This window comes from Carcharhinus amblyrhynchos, chromosome 30, assembly GCF_965287045.1.
Source record: "Carcharhinus amblyrhynchos chromosome 30, sCarAmb.v2.hapA, whole genome shotgun sequence".
Classification (NCBI taxonomy): Eukaryota; Metazoa; Chordata; class Chondrichthyes; order Carcharhiniformes; family Carcharhinidae; genus Carcharhinus; species Carcharhinus amblyrhynchos.
This window is the reverse complement of record NC_137353.1, coordinates 22,482,327-22,502,040: the sequence shown is the minus strand read 5'-3', so window position 1 is coordinate 22,502,040 and position 19,714 is coordinate 22,482,327. Positions and strand designations below refer to the sequence as shown.

The window sequence follows — 19,714 nt, the reverse complement described above, 5'->3', positions numbered from 1 at the left end:
AGCTTCCATTATGCCCGCGTATCATATATACACACTTTGCTTTCAAACTTGCTGTACCGACCATACAATAGGGGGAAAGCCCCAGCTTCATTAAAAAAACAAAACAACATTCAAAATTAGTAGGCACAGTGCTTGAGAAACCCCTTTAAACATTACATGAATTAGTGGAAATTTGTCAAATGCCTGCAAATGACTGTTTCCCAGTTAGCAGGGCATGTAAATATTCATTTATGTATAACCCAATTTTGTTACATATTTAAAATGATATTAAGACACCAAAAATGATCTTATTTCCAGTAATGGGTCTTTAGGTCTGTCACACCCTGTGAATTGTCCCTTCATGTTGTACCTTGTGTGTCTGGTATAGGGATATACCAATGGATATTATTGAGATGAACAGGATGCACCCCGCATAGTAGTAATATTGCTCTGTAATCCAAAGTATAATACTGAAGATCTGGAAAATGTAGAAAGGATTCAGCACCTGAAATGGGGAAAAAAATCAAATTACTTTTTAAACCGCAGCATAGTTTCAGAATTAAGAGATTGTAACAACCAGAAACACTGAAAAGCAAAAGGGCTGCTATTCACCTTTCCCAAAGTTCATTCCTTTTTGCTTGTTGAACATTAAGATTCCATTGGAATAATACTCTCCAATGCCACAGCCAATCACACAACACAGACTAAAGCTGGAATCATCGTTTGTCTACAGGCCCACATTGTGTACACCTTTATTTGGCTTAAGCTGAAAGGAACAGACCCAGGGTTTTCGACTGATAATCACAATTTGAGTTCAACTAATATAGGAAGTGCTTACTTTTGAACAAGTGTTTTCATCCTGACAAAATAACAGAAGATTTGACTCTTGCACCCCAACCACCCCACTTAAATGGGAACAGTATCTTTAAGGGTCAATAGCACGAGGGTATTGCCTCTCTATGAGCAATTATATGGTGCACCAATGTAACGGTACTGATAATTCCCCTTTCCTTGTGAAGAAGTGCCAAGTCCCATTTCAATCTGCGCACAACAGCACGAATGAGACCAGGAATATGCCCGAGTGTACCAATCAGTCTCCACCAAGCTTACTGAATTTTGGGGCCCCAATATCTTAGGCTAGCATGTCACTGTAAAATGGGCAACTTGACCACTATACTTTCCACCTGACCCACAAACTGGACTGTTTCCTATATAAAAAAAAGACCCTGACTCACCTCCTCAATCAGTAGTCTGAAGTATGTCTTTACAGGCACATCAATCACATTTGGTCCATATATCCGTCTTCTGCAAGAGAAAAACAAATAATTGATAACATGATGGGGACATATTCTGTACCTTATCAGGTTTCAAATCAATGATTTACACTTTTGACTATCCTTGTGCGAGTCTGGAGATCAAATGGACACATTATAAGCACATGACTATTATACCCTATGGTGTGACACGTTTAGTTTTCTCCGTGTCTACTTCTATACAAAAATTTGGTTTCATATTATATCCCCATCTCCTGAGACAGACAGACTCTTGGTAGGCTCAGGCTTCAAGGCTACAAATACCCCTCTGGGGTTTTACCAAGTTTATTTTTTATTCTTTCATGGCATGTAGGCACTGCTGGCAAGGCCAGTTTGGGGCAGCTCAGTGGCACAGTGGTTAGCACTGCTGCTTCACAACGCCAGGGATCTGGGTTCAACTCTTGGCTTAGATCACTGTATGTGCTGCCTGTACGTTCTCCCGGTGTCTGCATGGGTTTCCTCCAGGTACTCTGGTTTCCTCCCACAGTCTGAAATACATGCTGGTTAGGTGAATTGGTCATGCTAAATTCTGTACCCGAACAGGAGCTGGATTGTGGCAACTGGTGTATTTACACAGCAACTTCATTGCTGTTAATGTAAGCCTATTTATGTATGACACAATAAATAAAATTGAAAATTTCAAACATATTGCCCATCTGTAATTGCTCCTGAACTGAATGACTTGCTAGACTATTTCAGAGGGTAGTTAAAGGTCAACAACAGTATTATGCATCAGGTGTCACCTGTAGGCCAGACCAGGTAAGGACAGCAGATTTCCTTCCCTAAAGAATGTTAGAAAACCAGATGTTTTTCTATAACAATCAATCAGGATTTATTAGACTTTTAATTCTAGATTTGCTCTCGTGAGATCCACATGGTGAATGTCAGCAATCTGTTCAGCCATACAGCACATCACAGCCAAGTCCGATCTTGCTTTCAATCAACTGAAATGTTTATTACTGAGGTTGATAGATTTTTGTTAAGCCTGGGTACCAAGGGATATGGATAGCAGACAGGCAAATGGAATTTGACAGACAAAAGCGGAACAGGCTTGAGAGGCTGTTCCGATGTTCCAGCAGTTGCTACAGCAGATAATGGCCAACTCAACTCATGCCAGCAATTGAGCATGTACTTTCTAGAGGTGCACCTTCTTCTTTTTAAGCAAATATAGTCAACTACCAAGAGTTAATTCCAGCTTTGCTTAATGCGTCTATCTCAATAGCACAAATCCTCTCAAGAAATAGGAATCATCCTCAAAATGTGTTCTCCATTTAACTGGATACAAATTAAGCTACATGACCATCACACATGTTATTCTGACAAACAACCATTAAACAGATATACTCCCTCCTTGGAGCTTTACCGAACTGCTTATTGGCAGGGATATTTCTGTAAAACATTCCAACTCTTTAGATACAATAAATCTGCTGAGTACTCACTTTATGTTTTGATTGTGTCTGCTGAGACCCTTCTGCTGTCTGTAGATGTCTTCACATGTCACTGCCTCTTCAAGAACACTGCAAAATAAAATTAATATTGAAATCGCACACAAAACAAACTGCATCTACATAACATTGATCATGGCAAAAATGTCCCAAAGTGCTTTGCAAAGGTAAAGAATAAAGAACAAAGAATAGTATAGCACAGGAATAGGGCCTTTGGCCCACCAAGTCTGTGCTGACACAGATGCCTCTCTAATCTAATATTTTCTTGCCTCTACATGGTACATTTCCCTCTATTCCCTGCTTATTCATGTATCTAATCCGATGCCTCTTGAACGTTCTTATAGAATCTGCTTCCAACTCCTCCTCCAACAGCACGTTCCAGGCATTCACATGTTGTGTGTGAAAAACTTGCCCTTATATCTCTTAAACTTTCCCCTTCTCATGTTCAACCTATGCCCCCAAGTATCCATTTTATCCAACCCTGTCATAATCTTGTAAATCTCTATCAGGTCCTCCCTCATCCTCCAATGCGCCAATGAAAACAATTAAAGTTTGTTCAATTTTTCTTCATAGTTCATATCCTCCAAACCAGGCAACATCCTGGTAAATATCTTCTGCATCCTTTCCAATGCATCAACATCCTTCCAGTAGTGTGGTGACCAGAATCATTCACAATATTCCAAATGTGACCTAACCAAAGTCTGATACAGTTGCAACATGATTTTCCAATTCCTATACTCAATGCCTGACCGATGAAGGCCTGCATGCCATGCGCCTTCTTGACCACCTTATTCCCATGTCGCCACCTTCGGGGAACTGTGGATCTGCACGCCTAGATCCCTCTATATGCTAATATTTCTAAGGGCACCATTTACTGTATACCTTTCTTCTGCAGTAGTCCTTCCAAATCACATGACTTCACACTTGTCTGGATTAAATTCCATCTGCCATCTTTTGCCCCAGATCTACAGCTGATTTATATCCTGCTGTATCCTCTGACAATCCTCCTTACTATCCGCCCCCAACTTCTGTATCATCTGCAAATTTACTGAACAGGCCACCCACATTTTTCTCCAAATCATTTACAAATAACAGGGGTCCCAGCACCGATCCTCATGGCATACCGCTCGTCACAGACCTCCAGTTAGAAAAGTATCTTTCCACTGCTACTCTCTGCTTTCTATGCTTAAGTTAGTTTTGTATTCATCTTACCAGCTCACCTCGGATCCCAAATGACTTCACCTTCTGTACCAGACTGCCGTGAGGAACCTTACCAAAGGCTTTATGAAACTTAGGGGCAATATGGTGGCTAGCACTGCTGCCTCACAGTTCCAGGGAGCTGAATTCAATTCCTGGCTTGGGTGACTGTGTGAAATTTGCACATTCTTCCTGTGTCTGTGTGGGTTTCCTCTGGGTGCTCCAATTTCCTCCCACAATCCAAAAATGTGCGGGTTAGATGCATTGGCTCTGCTAAATTGCTCCTTAGTGTCCTATGGTGCATAAGTTAGAGGCATTAGGGGGTAAACATATGGGGTTATGGGGGATAGGGCCTAGGTGGGATTGTTGTCACTGCAGACTAAATGGGCAAACTGGCCTACTTCTGCACTGTAGGGATTCTATGAAAGTCTATGTATACAACATCCACTACCCTGCCCTGGTCAATATTTTTTTGTCACTTCCTCAAAGAACTCAATCAAGTTTGCGAGACACGATCTCCCCTTCACAAAACCATGCTGCTTACCGCCAATAAGCTATTCTCTTCCAGGTACGAGATCCTGTCTCTAAGAATCTTCTCCAATAATTTCCTCATCACTGATGTAAGACTCATAGGCCTGTAATTTCCCGGATTGCCTCTTTTGCCCTTCTTAAACAGAGGAACAATGTTAGTTTGGCTCCAATTCTCTGGTATCTTGCCCATGGCTAAAGAGGATACAAAAATTTTGGCCAAGGCCTCAGCAATTTCTTCCCTTGCCTCTCTCAATATTCTAGGATAGACCCTATCTGGCCTTGGGGACGTGTCCATCTTAATATTTTTCAAAACCTCTAATACCTCCTCCCTTTTTATCTCAACATGTCCGAGAATGTCAACATCCTCCTTTCTGCTCTCACCATCCACCACATCTTTTTCCTTTGTGAATACTGATACAAAATACTCATTAAAAGAACTCACCCCCCTCATTCGGCTCCACATACAAATTCCCTCCGCTGTCCTTGAATGGACCCACTTTTTCTCTTAATGACCCTCTTCCTCCTTACATACACATAAAGCACCTTGGGAATCTCCTTAATCCTGCCTGCCAGGGACATTTCATGACCCTTTTTAACCCTCCTGTTTAAGCTCTTTCCTGATATCTTTGTATTCCTCAAGAGCCTTATGTGTTTTCAATTCCCTGAAATTTATGTATGCCTCCTTTTTCACTAAGCTCACCATCTCTCATCATCCAGGGTTCCTGAATCTTGCCATCTTTATCCTTGATTTTTACAGGGACATACTTGTCTTGAATTGTTAATAACCGACTTTTAAAAGACTCCCACATATCGGATGTGGATTTACTCTCAAACAGCCAACTCCCCCAAGTCTAATTCCCTAGCTCCTGCCTAATACTGTCATAGTTAGCCTTCCCCCAGTTTAGTACTTTCATTCTTTTCACTTTCCAACAAGCATCTTGAACTTATAGAACTGTGATCACTGTTGACAAAATGAGATATTGAAGGCAGATACTGAAGCTTGTGAAAGCAGTAGGTTTTTAAGGATAGTCTTGAAGGAAGAGGGGAAGATCGAGAGGAGGCCAACCAGGCAAACTTGTTACCAGCTGAGGATAATGGCAAGATTATGGAGTTTTTGACAATGTCCACAAGGATAGCTTTAATCTCACCAATGGTCAATTGAACAGCTTATTCTGGGTATCAAGAAAGCAGTCTGACAAAAAAAGTAAAGGGATTTAGAGAAATAGAAGAGAGTTAAGAGCTGAGCAACAATGTATATGTTGAAGCTGACTTCATGGCAGTGGATCTTACCAAAGGCCAGCATATAGATGGGAAAGAGGAAATGGCCAAAAACAGATGCTAGGGTAACAGTGTGAAAATAGGATGAGAAACCATTGCTTGAGACTGATCCATATCTTTCCAGGTTTCTCACGATCTTTTGTCAGTCAGGAATCCAGGCACATCTCATACTAGTCACCAAGCTGCATTAGTAGCCTGGAACCATAAAATTGTGGAATTCTTTCACCCCTACAATTTTCCTTTTCTCATGGCTTTCCAAAACCCAGATTTGACATCATCTAATTAGCACTTTCTGATTTACCTCATTCCTATTTTTTCTTTTAATCCTCAACGACATTCTGCACATTATATCTTTTGATCCCAAACCTAAGTATATAGATCTTTGCAATAGAAATTAAACAACATAGCACTATCTGCATTTGCCAGGATACTTTCAACATGTCAACTACAGTGGTTTTTTTTAAGGGTGGGGGCGATGGTTATGAGAGAGGTGGGAATACTTCTGCCCTCATATGACATTTATTAATTTGTTTTCTACTGTACAGTGGAGAGAAAAATCAAGATTTTGAAGATATGATAAACCACGAAATGTCCCATTTGTGTAAATGGAAGTATGTACATCATAGGATGTACTATTGCCAGTTGAAAATGAGATGGAAGCATTGAGAAAACATACTCAAAAGCCAAAGAGTCCAAAGGACCTATTCCAAATTGGTTTAGAGTACAATTCCTTAAGAGGAGGAAGCGGCCATTTCCCACTGAGCGACACTACAGCGTCACCAAGTATTGCTATGCAAATTTACATACCTGAGTTTACAGAAGCTTTGTCTCTTCTCAATCCAAATGTAGCGTAAACCCTCAAAAATGTAGTAACGAATCACATTTTTCTTTTGAGAGAGAGAGAGAGCGCTGTTTTAAAGATTAGAAGGTGAATCTGCTACAAACTTACAAGGAACCCTGAGCACAGTAATATCATGTCAACTCAGGTGCTACTAATTATTGAAATTTGAATTATTCACGACACAGAAGAGGCAATCTTTCCATGACAGTTAATTGAGCTTAACAAAATGTAATGGCTAAAGAGGAAAAGTATGACATACAGCTAATTAGCATTATAAAACATAGTAAAACACTTCCTCTTGTAGGTGCCTAACGCCACATTCAAGGATTCGCAGGTAAGATGCAAAGGAAAGCTTTCTTTATTCTTCCCCAACAACATGCTGGTGTTGAATCCCCCACTATCAGCAACCTGCAGTTCAGCCTTAAACTAGGAACTTAACTGCACCAGCCACATATACCCTGAAGCTGCAAGAACAGGTCATAGACTGAGTACTCTGCAAAAATGATTCACCTTGCAACTCCCATAGCCTCTCCATCATCTCCAAGATACAATCCAGCATGTGATGGGAAGCTCACCACTTGCTTGAATGAATGCAACTCCAGTACTCAAACAGCTCAACTTTTGAAAACAAAGCAAGTCTGCTTGATTGGGATCCCATAAATATTGACTCCTTCCTCCACCTGCAATTGCAGTTCGTAGCATAGGTTTCTTTGACAACAACTGCCAAATCCTCCACCATGTGGACGGCAATAGTAGAAAGTGAATGGGAAAGCCTCTTCTAAAAACTCCAAGTCACTAATCAATCTGACTTGGAAAAATATCATCAGTTTTCGCTAATGCTGGGTCAAGATCTTGAAACCCGTTTAACAGCACTGCAGGAAGATCTTCGCCACATGGACTGCACAGGTTCAAGACTTCCTACTGAAACTCAGCACACATGGAGCAGTTGAACCAGGGACACTCCTCGTCACAATGGATGTCTCGGCGCTCTACACCAACATCCCCCACAACGATGGCATTGCTGCGACTGCCTCAGTACTCAATGCTGACAACTGCCAGTTTCCAGATGCAATTTTACAACTCATCCGCTTTATCCTGGACCACAATGTCTTCACCTTCAACAACCAGTTTTTCATCCAGACACATGGAACAGCCACGGGGACCAAATTTGCACCTCAATATGCCAACATCTTCATGCACAGGTTCGAACAAGACTTCTTCACAGAATCTTCAACCAATGCTATACACTAGATACATCGATGACATTTTCTTCCTTTGGCCTCATGGTAAAGAATCACTGAAACAACTATATGATGATATCAACAAATTCCACCCCACCATCAGACTCACCATGGACTATTCCCCAGAATCAGTTGCATTCTTGGACACACGCATCTCCATTAAGGACGGTCACCTCAGCACCTCACTGTACCGCAAGCCCACAGACAATCTCACAATGCTCCACTTCTCCAGTTTCCACCCTAAACATGTTAAAGAAGCCATTCCCTATGGACAAGCCCTCCGTATACACAGGATTTGCTCAGATGAGGAGGATCGTGACAGACACCTCCAGACCCTGAAAGATGCCCTCATAAGAACAGGATATGGTGCTCGACTCATAGATCGACAGTTCCAATGCGCCACAGCGAAAAACCGCACCGATCTCCTCAGAAGGCAAACACGGGACACAGTGGACAGAGTACCCTTTGTCGTCCAGTACTTCCCCGGAGCGGAGAAGCTACGACATCTTCTCCGGAGTCTTCAACATATCATTGACGAAGACGAACATCTTGCCAGGGCTATCCCCACACCCCCACTTCTTGCCTTCAGACAACCGCACAACCTCAAACAGACCATTGTTCGCAGCAAACTACCCAGTCTTCAGGAGAACAGTGACCACAATTCCACACAACCCTGTCACAGCAACCTCTGCAAGACATGCCGGATCATCGACATGGATACCATCATCACACGTGAGAATACCATCCACCAGGTACATGGTAAATACTCTTGCAACTCGGCCAACATTGTCTACCTGATACGTTGCAAGAAAGGATGTCCCGAAGCATGGTACACTGGGGAGACCATGAAGACGCTACGACAACGGATGAATGAACATCGCTCGACAATCACCAGGCAAGACTGTTCCCTTCCTGTTGGCGAACACTTCAGCGGTCACGGGCATTCAGCCTCTGACCTTCGGGTAAGCATTCTCCAAGGCGGCCTTCACGACACACGACAGCGCAGAGTCGCTGAACAGAGACTGATAGCCAAGTTCCGCACACATGAGGATGGTCTCAACAGGGATCTTGGGTTCATGTCGCACTATCTGTAACCCCCGTGACTTGCCTGGGTTTGCAAAACCTCACTTACTGTACTGTCTGGAGACAATACACATCTCTGTAACCTGTGATCAGTGCTCCTTCCACTCACATTGTCAGCCACTTCAGGTCTTGAACAGCAGGTTAGGTGTAAAGATTCGCATTCTAATCAGTAATCTCTAAACTGTCTGTGCTTTATATGCTCTGTCTGAGGCCAGAACTCTCCATTCACCTGACGAAGAGGCAGTCCCCTCGAAAGCTTGTGAGCATTATCAAATGAATCGGTTGGACTAAAACCTGGTGTTGTCAGACTTTTTACTGTGTTTACGCCAGTCCAACGCCGGCATTCCCACATCAGGTTCAAGAAGCCAGCTCAGCACCACCTTCCCAAAAGAAACCAGGGATGGACAATAAATTCTGTCATAGTCAGTGACCTCCACATCTTATGAACTAATTTTTCCACTGCTACACTAGTGTGACATTTTTTTCCCCATTTCCCATTCTTTTCAGAATGAGACTGCTTATTAAATGTGTTCTATTTTGGACCAGAGTTCAATGGGAACAAGATAGAGATTGCCCAAATTCATATCACTTAAGAACTCTACCTCTGTTATACATGTTTATTTAGCTAGTAACATATACAATCCCCTACCTCATCCTGTTTCTGAAGTTGAATAGTGTCCTTCCAATCGTCTTCAAGCACTCCTATGGCTAAAGAAATTCGGTTATCATCTTCACAAGGTTCGATTGGGTGAAAACTTTAAAAGAGAGACACAGAAAAGCAAGAGTATTACAGGGACAACTGGTTGACATGGTGACACATTCTGATAACTTGTATTGGCTAAGTAGATTGAGGCATTGGCACAGGCCGTTCTAGCCCCAGGTTTCTGTAGCAGTATTCCATGATTCAAAATAGAACAGCACTCTGTCCCTTATGCATTTATGCCATCATCTGTCATGTGGAGCATAGGATTGGACCACTGACCTATCAACTCTATTTGACTGAGGGAGAATCAACACCGGTGCAACCACAGCCAGTTTTAGCTAACAGTCCTAGTTCCTGAAGACTACCCTTCTAGTTCACCCGATTGCTTAATGATGAGGGGCACAGGTCCGAATAGTTCTAATTAGAGCATGCAGCGAAGTGGTGGGAAGAAATTAGCTAAATATTTTGCTGAAATATAAAAAGTGGGGCAAGAACAGGATTTGATTTAGCATGGATAACCTTCAGCAAACAGGAACCACATATCCTGCAAGTTCCTTCATTCTGGCTATGGAAAATTACAGAGTAGTTGGTGCCTATATTCTTGTAAAGATGGGTTTTCACAGTAGCCAGCTGATCCCAGCAACTGCGTCGCCACAGCCACAACTTCCCCCACCCCACCCCAAGTGGCCATTCTTCACTTCTGAGGCTAAGCAGCGCTTGTGAATGGATTATTTAACTGTGGTGCACACTAAAGCAGAGCCTGATTCTATCTTCACTTGTCTTGTGTACTTCCCAGCAAGGGTCATTACATAATCAAATCCCTCTCGACTGCCCAAAACACCAATGCCCGTTGTAGTATTCCTGCTGTCAGCTCGGCCAGGTCAGACAAATATATGTTTAATGTTGCCAGATCTTTAGGTAATCATTTCAATAATCCAGTAAACATAGAATAAAGCAGTCGTTGTTCAGGGCAGTTTCAGTTATTCCACATGCAGTTACTCTGGTTAACATAGAAGAACTAACCAGTCATCCTCTATCTCTTCTGTCCAAACTTTGGCTACAAACTGCTGGTTAAATGAATCCTGCAAGAGACCAGTTTAAACAATAGCTGCAGTCAATCTGATCTTTACACATTTCTTAAACTTTATTTTTTGCAACCAACAATTGAAGTAAAACAAAGAAACATCTCAGAACTAAATGTTTAAAATATTTTGTATGATTAATATATAGTCCTCAGAAATCTATATAACCAATAAAAATCTTAAAAGAACAAAAAACATACACTGGCTAATCCTTAATCAATCTCTAATCTGCACAGCCGTTCTACAATTTAAAGGAGAATTGTGGAAACATCAAACTCCTTTATGAAGCTTCCTCTTCGGCTATATGACCATTTGTTCAGGTGAGCATATTTACAGGGGTATTGACTTATAGCAAAATGACTCATCATTAAAGAAAGTCAGGTGTGTGCCATTAAACATGAGGTCACAACACAAATAATGGAAACAAGGGTGAGAGCTGAAAACTTTTCAGATTGCTTTCACTATCCTATCTTCCTCCTTTATCCACTAAAAATTAGATCTGTAGGAGGACAATGTCAGGTCTTGATTAATGCTGATAACAGGTCAATCATTCTCACCACAGGGAGAGATACATTCAATGAAAGGATGGAAAATCAGCTGAGGTAGGAAGGCAATCAGCTACAATCTCAAAGAAAGCACAGTCCAATGAATAATTGAATAAATGTTGGTTAACTGCCTCGACAGACATTCAGTGCACATTATAGCAACAACCTCAAGAGGGCTGCCACTCCAAGAACTTAACTTCAAATCTCAATGTCAGCTATATGCCATGCAAAAGCTGGTTATTTCTTACCTTGATTACAACCCAATCAGACTGGCTCAGATGGCAGGGATGGCACTTGGCAAGCACTTCCAGAACTGGCTTCCAGTGAAAGATTACCCACAGTATTCCCACTGTCAGCACAGTAAAAATATGGCAGAGAATTACCCGCCACTGCACTCGCTGGTATCCAGTCACCTCCTAGATAGAAAACGTGTCAGCATTGGTACCAGGTTATTCGCATTGCAACAAAAGCCCCAGAACCGCAGTTAATAGCTGTACCACTCAGTACCTAGTAGGCCATTCGCAAAGACATAAGATGGTTGTGACAATTTGGCACATTTAAAATTGAATATCTCAAAAGCTTAGTGGTTCACTTTTCCTAAATTAAGATTTTAAATCTTTTAAGATTTTAAAGTTATATTGCTTAAAAGGGAAATAAAGCTTAGGAGCACATTTCTTTTCAAAGCACTTGCCCCAACTCAACTATTTTATTAGCTGAAAACTAAACCACTGAAATTGTTGCCTCATTAAAATCCATCATTAGGAGATCGTATTCTTCCCCAACCCCATTAGCCCTCAGTTGCTCCAGTAAATTCAGATGCAGGGAGGAGCAGTGTGCATTCTGGAGCAAGTCCAGTGTCAGAACAGGGCTACTTATTCTCTGGATAAACACCTCTCGAAGCAGAAATTAATGAGCTCTAGCTTCCACTGAGGCGCCCCCACAAACTTTCTGCTAGCCATTCAAGAGCAACCCTGACCACATTCTGAGTCTGTTACAAGAACAAAGCTAAGAGGAGCAATATAAAAAAGTGTATATATGTCGTCTTAAAGATAATTAACTGCTTTAACATTTTTAAACAAATACACTACCAATATTTGATTCACTTTACATGATAGCAAGAAACAGCTGAAGGCACTAGATACTGTAATGGCAACAGGCCTTGACAATATTCCAGCATCAGTACTGACGACATGCGCTCCAGAACCTGCCACACTCCTCGCCAAGCTGTTCCTGTATAACTACAACACTGGCATCTATCCAGCAATGTGGAAAATTTCCCACAGACATCCTGTAACAAGAAGCAGGACAAATCCAACCTGGGCAATTACTACCCCATCAGTCTACTGTCAATCATCAGTAAAGTGATGGAAGGGGGTCACCTACAGTGCCATCAAGCAGCATTTGCTTAGTAATAACCTGCTTACTGATGCTCAGTTTGGGTTCTGCCAGGGGTACGCAGCTCCTGACCTCATTACAGTCTTGGTTCAAATAATGGCAAGCTGAATTCCAGGGGTTGGTGAGAATCATTGCCCTGGGCAGCAGTTGGCTGAGTGTGGCATCAAGGAGCCCTAATAAAACTGGAGACAATGGGAATCAGAGGGGAAACTCTCCACTGGTTGGATTCATACCCAGCATAAGAGAAAGATTTTTGTGATTGTTGGAAGTCAGTCATCACAGCTCCAGGACATCACAGGTGGCATGGTAGCAGTGGTTAGCACTGCTGCTTCACAGCTCCAGGGAGCTGGGTTTGATTCCCAGCTCGGGTCACTGTCTGTGTGAAGCTTGTATATTCTCCTCGTGACTGCATCGGTTTCCTCTGGGTGCTCCGGTTTCCTCCCACAGTCCAAAGACGTGCAGGTTTGATAGATAGATTGGCTGGGCTAAAATTTCCCCTTAGTATCATGAGATGCGTAGGTTAGAGGGATTAGCTGGTAAATACGTAGGGACAGGGGGGTACGATCTGGGTGGGATTATGGTCGGTGCAGACTTGATAAGCCAAATGGCCTCTTTCTGCGCTGTAGGGTTTCTATGATTGATTCTGTGATCACTGCAGGAGGTTCTCAGGGATCAAAGGTTCACAGGTAGCATGATGGCAGTGGCACTGCTGTTTCACAGCACCAGGGACCCAGGTTCGATTCACAGCACTATCTGTGCAGAGTCTGCACATTCCCCTCCATAGCTACCTGGGTTTTCTCTGGGTGCTCCGGTTTCCTCCCACAGTCTGAAAGACGTGCTGGTTAGGTGCATTGGCCATGCTAAATTCTCCCTCAGTGTACCCGAACAGGCACTGGAGTGTGAGGACTAGGGAATTTTCACAGTAACTTCATTGCAGTGTTAATATAAGCCTCCTTGTGACACTAATAAATAAACTTTAACTTGAGGGATGTTTCCTATTCCCAAACATCTTCAGCTGGTTTATCAGTGATCTTCGTGCCAAAATAAGGTCTGAAGTGGAGATGTTTGCTGATGATTGCACAATGTTCCGCACCATTTGTGACTCCTCAGATAGTGAGGCAGTCCATGTCCAAATGCAGCATGGCCTGAATATCATCCAGGCTTGAGCTGTCAAGTGGCAAGTAACATTCATGCCACACAACTGCCAGGCAATGATCATTTCCAACAAGAGGGAACCTAATATTGCCGCTTGAAATTCAATGGCATAACCATCACTGAATCTAGCACTATCAACATAGACAATAGAACATAGAAAAACTACAGCACAAACAAGCCCTTCAGCCCACAAGTTGCGCCAATCATATCTCTACCTACTAGGCTTACCTATAACCTTCAATCCTATTAAGTCGCATGTACTCATCCAGAAGTCTCTTAAAAGATCCCATCAAATTTGCCTCCACCACCACTGAAGGCAGCCGATTCCAGGCACCCACCACCCTTAAAACTTACCTCTGACATTTCCTCTGTATCTACTCCCCAGCACGCTAAACCTGCGTCCTCTTTTTCCAGCCATTTCAGCCCTGGGAAAAAACCTCAGAATCCACCCGGTCAATACCTCTCAACATCTTATACACCTCTCATCCTTCGTCTCTCCAAGGAAAAAAGACCAAGCTCTCTCAACCTATCGCATAAGGCATGCACCCAATCCAGGCAACATCCTTGTACATCTCCTCTGCACCCTTTCAATGGCTTCCACATCCTTACTGTAATGAGGCGACCAGAACTGAGCACAGAACTCCAAGTGAGGTCTGATCAGGATCTTATAAAGCTACAGCATTACCTCCCGACTCCTAAACTCAATTCCTCGATTGATGAAGGCCACCATACACCTTCTTAACCACCTCTACCTGCAAAGCCAATTTAAGAGTCCTATGAACTTGGACCCCAAGATCCTTCTGATCTTCCACACTGCTAAGAGTCTTACCCTTAATATTATATTCCTTCATCCCATTTGACCTGCCAAAGTGTACCACCACACATTTATCCAGGTTGAAGTCCATCTGCCACTTCTCCGCCCAGTCTTGCATCCTATTTATGTCACGCTGCAACTTCTGACATCCTTCCAAACTATCCACAACACCTCCGACCTTCGTGTCATTGGCAAACTTACCAACCTATCCCTCTACTTCCTCATCCAGATCATTTAACATCCTGAAGGTTACCACTGACAGAAACTTAACTGGTCTAGCCATGTAATTACTATAGTTACAAGAGCAGATCAGAGGTGAGGAATTTTGCTGCAAGTAACTCACCTTCTAGACCTCCCAAAGACTATCCACAAATCAGGAGTGTGATAGAATACTCTTCCCTTGCCTAGATGAATGCAGCCCCAACGACAGTCAAGAAGCTTGATACCATCAAGTACAAAGTAGCCAAATTAATCAGCACCCCATCCACAAACATTCATTTCCTCCACCACTGAAGAACAGTAGCAGTAGTGTGTGCCACCTACAAGATGCACAGCAATTCAGCAAGCCCCTTAGACAGCACCTTCCAAGGTCAGGACCACTACCATCCAGAAGGATTGGGCAGCAGACACATAAGAACATAAGAAATAGGAGCAGGAGTAGGCCATCTAGCCCTTCGAGCCTGCCCCGCCATTCAATAAGATCATGGCTGATCTGTCGTGGCTCAGTTCCACATTCCCGCCCTCTCCCCATAACCCTTAATCCCCTCGCTAATCAAAAACCCATCAACCCGCGTCTTAAAAATATTTAGCGAGGCAGCCTCCACCACCTCAATGGGCAGAGAATTCCAGAGATTCACCACCCTTTCAGTGAAGAAGTTCCTCCTCAACTCCGTTCTAAACCACCCCCCCCCGCCTTTATCTTGAGGCTGTGCCCCCTAGTCCTACTGTCCTTTCTGAGCGGAAAGAGTCTCTCCACCTCTATCCTATCCATCCCATTCATCATCTTATATGTCTCAATGAGATCTCCCCTCATTCTTCTAAACTCTAACAAGTACAAGCCTAGTTTATTCAGCCTCTCCTCATAGCTCAAGCCCCTCAACTCCGGTATCAGCCTAGTAAACCTCCTCTGCACTCCCTCCAAGGCCAAAATATCCTTGCGTAAGTACGGAGCATCACCACCTGAAAGTTCTCCTCCAAGCCACTCACCATGCTGACTTGGAAATATATCACCATTCCTTCACTGTTGCTCAGTCAAAATCCTGGCAGTGCCTCCCTAACAGCACTATAGGACACACATGGACAGCAGTGGTTCAAGGCAGCACTCATCTTATCAAGAGCAGCGAATAAAGTCTACATCCCTTGAATGAATAATAAAAAAATGAACACCATATACTCAATTTCATTCCTTTTAGCCTTACGATACATTACCATGGAGATGATGGCCCCAGTTTGTCGGACTGTACCATAACAGGATGGTTGGTCCTTCAGCAACTTGCTGCTATCTGTGAAAAAACAGAAAACTATTTCAGTCCATTATTTACCTCAGAGCATACTTAGCTGATACAGGATAATGGCTGTAACAGTACCCACAATAAAAATGTTAATTTTCAAGCAGATGTTGTTCGAATACCAACATTGATGGATTCCAGTAAAGTCTAAACTTAAGTGTGAAATCTCTACATTCTGTTCATCGAAATACGAACATTTGATTCATTCTTTGCAAACCCAAGATGTGTCCAGGGTGCGCACTTTGAGCAGTACTAAAGTAAAGTTCTGGTGTTAGATGTTGGTCACTTGTGGTACTAGCATTTGGAGCAAATTAAGGTGATGAATAAATTTCACAGAACTAATAAATTAGCCTGGGTGTGACTCTTCCATAGCAAGGGTGCACAACTTTTCCATTGTTACTGATCACACAGATATCATGATATCTTGGGGGCCGCATGCAAGTTTTAAATCCATGATTAAATGAATTATAGGATTCTTACTGTGCAGACGCAGGCCATTCAGCCCACCAAAGTCTGCACCAACTCTCCAAAAGAGCATCTTACCCGCAGTCCATTCCTTTCACAGTCCAAAGATGTGCAGATTAGGTGGACTGGCTATGCTAATTTGTCCCTTAGTGTCCAAGGATGGGAAGGTGAGGTGGATTAGCCATGTTGAATATGCAAGGTTACAGGGACAGGGTGTATGTGGGCGGGGGGGAATGGGTCTGATTAACATGCTCTTTCAGAGTCAGCACAGACTCGACGGGCTGAATGGCTTCCTTCTGCACTGCGGGGATTCTACGGTTCTGAATAGACTTTGCCCACTGCATTCAAAAGGGAGTAAATTTTAAACCACATTCAAGGGTGACAGGACCTATTTTTATTGTAGCACATCTGAGGCTCTCTAATTTACCAACCGTGCTGGTGGAAGTGCAACATCCCTCATGCAAAGTGAGCATTAATTTATATTCAGTTACACAGCCACTTAAGGTTACATTGAGCAATTCTCTTTCAAAACTTCTTTTAATTTTCTCCTCTCTTTAGCTATGTTGTTACAATGCGAGCTGGTATATCTCTGGTCACCTACCCAAGGTGTGGCGATGCTGGCATTGGACTGGGGTAAACACAGTAAGAAGTATCACAACACCAGGTTAAAATCCAACAGGTTTATTCGGTAGCAAACGCCACTAGCTTTCGGAGCACTTGCTGCTCCTTTGTCAGGTGAGTGGGAGATCTTTTCACTAACAGGGCATATAAAGGCACAAATTTACAGAACAATGATTGAAACGTGAGTCTTTACAGCTATTCAAATCTTACAGGAACAGATAATGTGAGTGGAGACAGCATTAACCACAAGTTAAAGAGATGTGTATTGTCTCCAGACAGGACAGTTAAGATTGGGGGAACGGCAAATTGTGCGGAGGGTGTGGAGAGCCTGCAGAAGGATCTAGATAGGCTGGGCGAATGGGCCAGGAAATGGCAAATGGAATTTAATGTTGGTAAGTGTGAGGTGGTCCACTTTGGTAGGAATAATGGTAGGAAGGACTATTACTTACGTGGCGAAAAACTGCAGCAGGCGACGGTGCAGAGGGACCTCGGGGTCCTTGTGCATGAGTCGCAAAAACCCAGCTTGCAGGTGCAGCAGGTGGTCAGGAAGGCGAATGGGATGCTGGCCTTCATAGCGAGGGGGATTGAATATAAAAGTAGGGAGGTCTTGCTGCAGCTGTATAGGGCATTGGTGAGGCCGCAGCTGGAGTACTGTGTGCAGTTTTGGGCGCCGCACCTGCGCAAAGATATTTTGGCCTTGGAGGGAGTGCAGAGGAGGTTTACTAGGCTGATACCGGAGTTGAGGGGGTTGAGCTATGAAGAGAGGCTGAATAAACTAGGCTTGTACTCGTTAGAGTTTAGAAGAATGAGGGGAGATCTCATTGAGACGTATAAGATGATGAATGGGATGGATAGGATAGAGGTGGAGAGACTCTTCCCGCTCAAAAAAGACAGTAGGACTAGGGGGCACAGCCTCAAGATAAAGGGGGGGCAGTTTAGAACGGAGTTGAGGAGGAACTTCTTCACTCAAAGGGTGGTGAATCTCTGGAATTCTCTGCCTGTTGAAGTGGTGGAGGCTGCCTCGCTAAATATATTTAAGACGCGGGTTGATAGGTTTTTGATAAGCGAGGGGATTAAGGATTATGGGGAGAGGGCGGGAAAGTGGAACTGAGCCACGACAGATCAGCCATGATCTTATTGAATGGCGGGGCAGGCTCGAAGGGCTAGATGGCCTACTCCTGCTCCTATTTCTTATGTTCTTATGTTCTTAATGAGATTTTGCAAATCTAGGCAAGTCACAGGAATTATAGATAGTGTGACATGAAACCAAGATCCCAGTTGAGGCTGTCCTCACGTGTGCAGAATTTGGCTATCAGTCTTTGCTTAGCGACTCTGCGCTGTTGTGTCGTAAAAGTTGCCTTGGAGAACGCTTACCCGTAGATCAGAGGCCGAATACCCATGACCGCTGAAATGTTTCCCAACAGGAAGGGAACAGTCTTGCCTGATGACCTTCAGCTGATGCTATACACTAGATACATCAATGACATTTGGACTCATGGTGAACAATCACTGAAACAACCATATGATGACATCAACAAGTTCCATCCCACCATCAGACTCACCACGGACTACTCTCCAGAATCACATAAATACTTGGACAGACGCATCTCCATTAAGGGCGGTCACCTCAGCACCTCACTGTACAGCAAGCCCACAGATAACCTCACGATGCTCCAGTTCGCCAGCTTTGATGCTAAACACACTAAAGAAGCCATCCCCTACAGACAAGCCCTATGTAAGAACATAAGAAATAGGAGCAGGAGTAGGCCATCTAGCCCTTCGAGCCTGCCCCGCCATTCAGTAAGATCATGGCTGATCTGAAGTGGCTCAGTTCCACCTTCCCGCTTTCTCCCCATAACCCTTAATCCCCTTGCCTACCAAAAACCTGTCTACCCGCGTGTTAAATATATGTAGCGAGATAGCCTCCACCACTTCAACGGGCAGAGAATTCCAGAGATTCACTATCCTTTGAGTGAAGAAGTTCCTCCTCAACCCTGTTCTAAACTGCCTCCCCCCCCCCTCCTTATCTTGAGGCTGTGCCCTCTAGTCCTGCTGTCCTTTCTGAGCGGGAAGAACCTCGCCACCTCTACCCTATCCATCCCTTTCATCATCTTATACGTCTCAATGAAATCCCCCCTCATCCTTCTAAACTCTAATGAGTACAAGCCCAGTCTATTCAGCCTCTCTTCATAGCTCAACCCCCTCAACTCCGGTATCAGCCTAGTGAACCTCCTCTGCACTCCCTCCACGGCCAAAATATCCTTGCGCAGGTGCGGCAACCAAAACAGGATCTGCTCAGATGAGGAGAATTGCAACAGACACCTCCGGACACTGAAAGATGCCCTCATGAGAACAGGATGTGGCACTCGACTCATTGATCGAGAGTTCTGATGCGCCACAGCGAAAAACTGCACCAACCTCCTCAGAAGACAAACATGGCACAAGGTGGACAGAGTACTCTTCGTCGTCCAATACTTCCCCGGAGCGGAGGAGCTATGACATCTCCTCCGGAACCTTC

At 43.6% G+C, this 19,714-nt stretch overlaps 1 protein-coding gene across 3 annotated transcripts in view; it reads right to left on the bottom strand.

Annotated features, from left to right (window-relative positions):
- The window catches only part of atp13a2 (ATPase cation transporting 13A2), an 81,711-nt gene that overhangs the window by 36,169 nt on the left and 25,828 nt on the right, over window positions 1-19,714 (bottom strand). For all 3 annotated transcript variants that reach the window (XM_080215010.1, XM_080215012.1, XM_080215011.1), the window contains exons 3-10: window positions 16,031-16,104; window positions 11,487-11,654; window positions 10,635-10,693; window positions 9,558-9,663; window positions 6,551-6,630; window positions 2,732-2,809; window positions 1,215-1,284; window positions 350-484 (exon numbers count right to left, since the gene is read on the bottom strand). In XM_080215010.1, coding sequence (XP_080071136.1) covers window positions 350-484; window positions 1,215-1,284; window positions 2,732-2,809; window positions 6,551-6,630; window positions 9,558-9,663; window positions 10,635-10,693; window positions 11,487-11,654; window positions 16,031-16,104 — 770 coding nt within the window. The remainder of the gene's footprint in view (window positions 1-349; window positions 485-1,214; window positions 1,285-2,731; window positions 2,810-6,550; window positions 6,631-9,557; window positions 9,664-10,634; window positions 10,694-11,486; window positions 11,655-16,030; window positions 16,105-19,714) is intronic.